Source organism: Triticum aestivum, chromosome 4D (genome assembly GCF_018294505.1).
Source record: "Triticum aestivum cultivar Chinese Spring chromosome 4D, IWGSC CS RefSeq v2.1, whole genome shotgun sequence".
NCBI lineage: Eukaryota > Viridiplantae > Streptophyta > Magnoliopsida > Poales > Poaceae > Triticum > Triticum aestivum.
In genome coordinates this window covers 432,401,348-432,408,938 of record NC_057805.1, presented here as the reverse complement: position 1 = coordinate 432,408,938, position 7,591 = coordinate 432,401,348, and the positions used below count along the sequence as shown (strand labels likewise).

Below are 7,591 nucleotides of genomic sequence, written 5' to 3'. Positions count from 1 at the left end.
CATTCTAGTACTACCTGGGTTGGGTAACCACTTGAACGAATTCCTACGTTCTACGCCTGCGATGCGTACTGCACTGGTAGTTGTAGAGGCACGCCAATGGTCGACAGGTTGTAGAGTCACCAGTTGCCGGCCTTTTTGGTTCATTCACGGTATAACAGCGTGTGTCTTCCGTGCAGATGTCAGGATAGGTTACATTACAGTTAACAGACGCCGTTTTGATGTCAGGATAGCATGTGTTCCGTACACTTCGTATTGTCTTTTGAAATACGTAGAACGGTAGGTTGCTCGATTCAAAATGTGAATGGGGCAGAAGATGCACATGCCATGCCACCCTGCTACAACTGGCAGCTGCAAATCCTGGCGTTTGAAGGCCATCCGAATGCAGTAAACTGAGATCAGGAGGGATACAGTAACGTCGAGCAGAGCAGTGAAAGCCTGGAACATGGAGGAACAGCGCTAACCTGACATGCCCAGCAAGGAGTTGAGCAGCGACCTGTGGCACGTTTCGACGGAGGGCTCCGCGCGATGATCCAGCGCACCAACAAAGATCAACACACATCGAGGTAACCAAACGGTGGGCGGTGGCGTCACACCCCTTCAACTGGCTACGCGCCACCGCTCACAAGCAGGCATTGACACACCGCTCAGGGGCGGTGGCATTAAGCCGAGGGCTTGTGGTAAATAAGTTCTAGCCATGGTCTTTTCTGTCCTGTGAGTAGTACCACTGCTATTCAGGCAATGAGTGTGAATTGTACACACCAGCCTTCAAAGTTCAAACCCAGTCACAACATGCCACCATAACAAATAAGTGAAGTCTAGACAACTTAAAACGATTAATGAGTGACGTAAACTAATAAGTACAATCATGAAAAGATATTAATGTACTTTTTGGTAAAATGTGAGCACATATCCTGGATTGCAATGTTTTGTAAACAAAACATCCAAAATGGGACACCATTTCGAACTGCTCCGCCATGCAGATCTTCAGTCGACTCGCGGATGAGGCCAGATGCTGGGTCGTGCCAACTTGAATGAAAGATTATACAAGCCGCCATGAATGTGGTTACAGCCGGCTGTATAGACCGATTGCCGGCGTCGGTTTCCCTTTTTTCATTTGGTTACCCTAGCTTTGTAACTTCAACTTCATTTAATGAAATATAGCGCCACGATGTCTTTTTGTTAAAAAGAAATGGGACACCAGACGACCCAGAAATTAACAAAAGGATGTATCATTATCTGCCTGATGGAAATAAGTTCCCATTCGCCCCTCTTACAGCTCAAGCTGCATTTCCCTGCAAGTAGAGGACAAAATAAAAGCTCAGATGGTGGATTAACATGTTGACTTCTGAAACAAGAAAAGCAAAGAGGAGCAAACTACCTTGGGTTTAGACTTGCTGGGTTTGGAGTCAGCAGCTTGTTTGCTATCAAGAGGACGCTTGAAAGGAAGGAAATCTATCCCACCCATGAATGGCTGCAGTGCTTTGGGCACTTCAACGCCATCCTTCCTCTGGTAGTTCTCCAGAATACAGCAAAGGGTCCTCTCAGTTGCAGTCAGCGTAGAATTCAACATATGAACAAACTGCTTCGACTGCTCGTCATTCTGCAATTTGAACATGCATCAGCGGTGACAAGTGATCAGAAATTTTGGTCTACACCAAGCAGAAGTAAAGCAGATCGGTGTTATTTACTATTGCCGATTTGAAACAAAACCCTACCTTTTTCTGGCCATAGCCTATTCCAAGTCTCCTTGCCTGATAATCTGTGCAATTTGAACATGATACTAATTCTCTGAAGATTTTGGATGCAGGGAACCATGCTTCCAAATCATACTTCTTGGCTGCAGCATCATTAAGTGCACCAGAGACAATGGAAACTAGTTGATATGGTAGGCCAATCTGCAAGGTGCACAATATAGAAATGTTTAAACATGTCCACACAGTCGAAGCTATAAACATGGTGTTTAAGGTTCACAGAGCTTCAGATACGTACCTCCTTATAAAAATCTTCTGCATTTTTTATCATTTCCTCGTGCATTTCCCAGGATTCATTGTCATTTGGACTTGTGGCACAGAACTGTTCAATCTTTTCAAACTGGTGGACTCTGAAGATGCCAGCTGTATCCCTCCCGTGTGAACCAGCCTCTTTCCGGAAGCACGTGGAGAACCCAGCATATCTAAAAGGGCAAAGTTTATTATCAAATAACTAACGTATAGTAACTGAAGAAAAGCTACTTAAAAGTTACGCATTACAAACCTAATTGGCAAATCAGCAGGATATATCCGATCACCCAAATGATAAGCACATAGTGGTTGCTCAGATGTAGCTATGAGATACTTATCGTCTCCGTCACCTGTTACCTGCCAAATGCAACTAATGGTCATGGACATTATATTACATGTGTTGGGTCAAATAATACTATTTTGAAACATCATTAGTTCAAAACAACAATGATCATCAGGAACCAGTGTACTATAACAGAATTAAACAAGCAATAGCTCCAAACATCCCCCTGAACAATACATGTCAAGACTAGCCAGATGGCTAGAACTGGATTTGAAAGGATACTTGTCTGAGAATCACTACCAATCTGTCTACCATTATGTTTAATGAAACCGGGCGATGCTTAATGAAGCTGTGAACACACAATGACAAACTGGCAACAAGAGAATATGTTAGCATGCCCCGAGAAAGCATTGGCGAACATGGCCTAGTTTTTCAATACACAAATAAATGAAAGCACGGATGCTCGATAACACCATAATATGTAAGAAGGGACACCTCTTTGGGCTTACTTTATAGAGCTCCTCATCAAATTGGGCCAACTGGGCACATTTTGCCATGATTTCCTTTCTCATGAAAAAAGGAGTTTGCATTGGTGTGAAGCCTCGTATTCTCAGGAATGTTAGGCCAAAATTTATCAATGCCTGGTTCAGGAGGACACCATTGCCCTTCAAAAAGAAACCTCTTCCACCAGCTACATCGGCACCTGCAAAAATTTGAGTGGGCAACAAAGTATGAGGGATACCTAAAAATTTAATAGAGCAACATAACATGATAATAACAATGGGTTTCACATACTGAGTAACCCCAGAGAGCTTGTGCTATTATATTATGAGAAAAAAAAGAGGCTTCCTAAGTTTAAAAGAACAAACTTTTCATAAGCTTGAAGGTAGTGCGGGTAGATGCAAACTTAAGAAAGTTGCTACTAAATTTGATGGTCTGGGGTTCCATGACATTGTACAGAGCAATACAAATACAATCTATCAATCCCATCCCATATTCCCATATATGTATCAACAGCAATTGATAGTGGTTTTTGTGACGCCACATACTAGATAAAACAACAGAATCAACAGTGCTAGTTGAAACCAGAAATTTCAGTTGCTGATACAGCAGTGCTAGTTGATGCCAGAAACTTCAGTTGCCGACACAGCAGTGCTAGTTGATGCCAGAAACTTCAGTTGCCGATACAGCAGTGCTAGTTGAAACCAGAAATTTCAGTCAAATACACAGAATACTATTGCAAGTGTTTCACAAGACATATTGCCAAATCAGCCATAAAGCAAAGCATGCACCAGAATTGTGCGCATACAGTCATACAAATTGTAGTCGTACTGATTATAAAAAATTCTTCGAAGCCAAAACCTATATTTGTCGGTATTGCTGTTCTTCCAAAGTTTGGAACAAAAGTTATTGTGTTATAGTCTTACAGAGAGGCAGAACAACATCCATTCTAGAATGACAACTAGCACAACAAGAGAAGAGGGTAAAGGAATATGCATTTGAACTTTCAACTAAACTTGAAACAAGCTAATCCAAACACAATGAGCAAGCATTCAAGCAACAGAGGATTGTTTTTTAGCACATACCCTTGTCCAAAGATGCAATGTCAAGCATTATGCAAAGATCCACATGATTCTTCAAGTTCTCCTCCAGTCTCCTCTCTCCCCATGTCCGGACAATAGCATTGTTTGCCTGAGAGAAGGAAATATTAAACCGCTTGAGATGCAGATGGCTTTGTGTCAGCTCTGTGAAGCAAAGCTAGCCAGGACATTTCACATTACTAGAATAGGCACATCCAGTTGCTCACAAGCAGATTCAAACCCAACTCAACGTAATGCAGTGATCTTTCTTGTATATTACTATGGTGCCCTAAATTGCAATAGGGATACCAATAGAGGAAACATGAGGGTGAACTAGGTCAAAAACTAGAGCTAGTAGTTGCAAACAATTGCTAAGAAGGACACGATGCAATCAAACCAATGTTCTCTTAGTTATCTGGAACCACGAAATGTAGGTTTGCACTTTCAACGCACCTCGTCGCCGCTGATGGGCACAGATTCATGCACGAGGTTGCCAATGGTGACGAGCTTGGCATCGAGGGTGGTCTTTGCCTCCTCCACCTCCTTCTCCTTGGCGGCCAGCCTCCTCTTAATCTCCTCTGTGCTCTGTATCAGCTCCGTTGCATCCTGCTTTTTCTGCAAATTCGACACACCCACGGTCACGTGCGAATCCAGAGCCAACCTAGAGCGAAAAACGGAACCAAAACAGAGCAAATCGACGCGAACGTACGGCCTTGAGCTTGCCGATCTCCTTGCTGGTCTTGTTGAGCTCCTGCCGGATCTTGTCAAGCTCAAACTGCCCTGCAGAGACATCCTGGGGCTCAGGGTCCGCGGATCCGGAAGGTTTGGGGAGGGGTCAGGGAGCGGAGCAGCTCTTACTCTGGCGCCACGCCTCGTCGAGGACGATGACCTCGTCGACGAGCGCAACGTTTTCTTCTATTGTTTCGGGCTTGGCGTCGGCGGAGCGTCTGCGCTGCGATTCGCGGACAAGCTCAGGGTCGCCGCCCTTCTCCTTGCGGAATAGGTTGATGTCGAGCATCTTCTCGCGCGACGGCGGCTACGGGTGGGACGGTGGCGGCGGCGGAGAGGAAGGGATTTTCTTCTCTATGTTTTTTACACGGGGAGCAAGGGTTTTGACGCACAGAAGATGGCGGGGGCCCCAAGTTAGTCCATTTTGTCCTCGCAACTTGGCGCACCCGCTATTAGTCCTTGGGCTCGGCCCATTTAGCTCCTTTTTGTCTTTCTCCTCCCTGTATATTTGCATATGTTCGGTCGATCCATGTATAGTAGTATTTTCATCTAAACAAAATCTACATGTAGTAGTTTTATCACCGGTTTTCGGGAACCTTTTTGAAGATTCCATGGAATTTTTTAAATGCAGTTTTCCCATGGGTTTTTTCAGGACGACTTCTATTTGATTTTCCTTTTTTTTCTTTTTCTAAATACGTGCAATTTTTTCAAAATTATAAACTTTTCTTAAATTTGTGAATATTTTCAAACGCATGAAATTTTTACAACTTGTGAATTTTTTAAATTGTTGAACATATTTTTAAAAACAATTTTTTTAAATTCATGAACTTTTTTTTCAAGTTTGAGAGCTTTTCCTGAAATTTATTAAATTTTCTAGATTTGGTGAGCTATATTCCAAAATTCAGGCAAATTCTAAAATTTGTGAATGTTTTTCTTTTTTGTAAAATATTATAAATACACGATCTTTTTTTATTTTACAAACTTTCTGAAAATCCATGAATTTTTAAAATTTTGTGAAAAAATTAAAATTCCTGTTTTCCAGATTAATTTTTTGCCCAGAAAGTCAAGTAAACTTGTCAATCGGTCGAGCAGTGAAATCGGACAAGTGCCCAGATAGCAGGGGCGGAGCTAGCATAATGCAAGGGTAGCCCATATAGCAGGGGCGGAGCTAGCCTAATGCAAGGGTATGCAATGCATACCCAACATTGTTTGCAAAAACAATTCAGTATATAAGCTCCTATATGCGTTTATACGTATGGCAGTGTAGTTGTAGATACACGAGAAGAGAAATTGTAACGATTCATACCCACTTGGGCCTATATTGGGTTCTACGTTCCTAGGTCGTGCTACTGGGCCGTATCTTTCGGGGAAGAATGCCTGATTTGATGAGCCGAGGAGACAGCTCGACTAGGAGCCTTCTACTCGACGATTTTGCTGATTCAACCGCCGCTGCGCCGCATCGAGGAACTGGGCACATCGCTGCCCTGCGTCCGCATTTCTGCATCGGCCATCGGAAGCCACCGCCAATCAATCTACTTCGCGCCTGTTCGCAGCTTCACCTACAAGCTGCAGTGTCGCAGCGGCGCACATGCATCTGCCATCTAGCAGGAAAGTTGGCAACGAGGGTAGCATGGGCAGTTCTCCCATTGTCAGGTTGATTTTTGCGAGTCAGTGAGAGTGTTTATTCTTGATTTCTCTGAATTGTTAGCTAAGAATATAGGATTATCTTCATTCCCTAATTTTCTTTGGTTTGCATTGGCTGGCTATAAGATTTGTGAAGAAGTCCAAGAAAAACAAGGTGAATTTGAAGCATCTTAATTTCTGAATTATGAACATTTGAATATGTAAGACGGCCCACCATGCCACCATCACCATGTACACATGCAATTTTTTGTATAGGTGTGAAGATGAAGAACAAGGGCGGTGATTTGAAGTGTTTGTGGGACAGAGCTACTTAAAAGGCGTTGAAGATAAGTTTGACATCAACACCAACATTGCTATCTATCGACGTTGAAAACCAAGGTCAAGATCCACATCGGTATTATGAACTTTTTTATTTCTTACATTGTTGTGAAGCAAAAAAAATTCACCATGCATACCCATGTCGGAAATCCTGGCTCCGCCACTGCCAAATAGACTAGGTGCGCAAGGCATCGTGTTGGATTAGCTAACGAAGACAAGGCGTGTGACCGCCACTTCGTTCTGTGGCGCATTACGCGTTGTATAAGAGTTGTCGGTGGATAGAAATGAAATGCGCACCCTGGGACTGGGAGACAACCCACGAGTGCCCTGCGCTCCTCTTTTCCTTTATATTTTTGCTTTTACTTCTTCTTGTTTCCTCACTTTAAAATTTAGTACAATTTTGAAATCAATAAATAGTTTTAGAAATTTTAGAACAAGTTTAGAATTCAGGAATAGTTTTCGAAATTCATGAACATTTTTGAATTCATGACATTTTTAAATTTGTAAACATTTTCTAAATTCACAAACATTTTTAAAATTTGTTAACACATTCTGAAATTGTGAAAGCTTTTCGAATTCAAGAACATTTCTACAAGTCATGAACATTATTTAAATTTGTGAACATATTTTTAATTCGGGAATGTTTTTTAAATTATGAAAGTTTTCCAAATTCATGAACAATACTTCAAGTCATGACAATTTTTGAATTTTGAAATTGTGAAAGTTTTTCGAATTCAACAACATATTTCCAAGTTCGGAACATTTTTTGAATCGCGGACTTTCCTAGAATTCGCAAACATGTTTTGCAATTCAGGAAAAAATTTAAAACTTGAAATATTATTTTAAAATCCAGAACTATTTTGAAATCCAGAATATTTTTTAAAAGAATAAAAATACTGAAAATAAAAACTAAAAACAAAAAATGAAAGGAAAAACATAGCGTGGGTGGGGGAACGAAAGGTACATGATTGCTTACCATCGCCAACAAGCCCGCAGACCGCAGCACTGCCACCTCGCGTTTTATATTATTTTTTAAA

At 41.8% G+C, this 7,591-nt stretch overlaps 1 protein-coding gene across 1 annotated transcript; it reads right to left on the bottom strand.

Moving 5' to 3' along the window:
* Positions 1–805: 805 nt before the first annotated feature.
* On the bottom strand, positions 806–5,006 carry LOC123098379 (serine--tRNA ligase). Its single transcript, XM_044520349.1, has 10 exons — positions 4,722–5,006; positions 4,573–4,643; positions 4,317–4,478; positions 3,870–3,975; positions 2,793–2,986; positions 2,254–2,357; positions 1,990–2,173; positions 1,716–1,895; positions 1,379–1,600; positions 806–1,292 (listed from the first exon to the last, which is right to left on the bottom strand). Exons 1-10 carry the CDS (start codon positions 4,879–4,881, stop codon positions 1,278–1,280), a joined length of 1,398 nt encoding a protein of 465 aa, XP_044376284.1. The 5' UTR covers positions 4,882–5,006; the 3' UTR covers positions 806–1,277.
* Between the last annotated feature and the right edge of the window lie 2,585 nt (positions 5,007–7,591).

What these genes read in the sequence shown, in the direction of transcription:
- LOC123098379 (XM_044520349.1), bottom strand. Translation starts at nt 4,881, where the DNA reads ATGCTCGACATCAACCTATTCCGCAAGGAGAAGGGCGGCGACCCTGAG. An exon ending in CATTGCATCTTTGGACAAGG is followed by an intron (nt 2,987 to 3,869) that starts GTATGTGCTAAA and finishes AAATTTTTGCAG; the next exon opens with GTGCCGATGTAGCTGGTGGA. An exon ending in TTGATGAGGAGCTCTATAAA is followed by an intron (nt 2,358 to 2,792) that starts GTAAGCCCAAAG and finishes TGCATTTGGCAG; the next exon opens with GTAACAGGTGACGGAGACGA.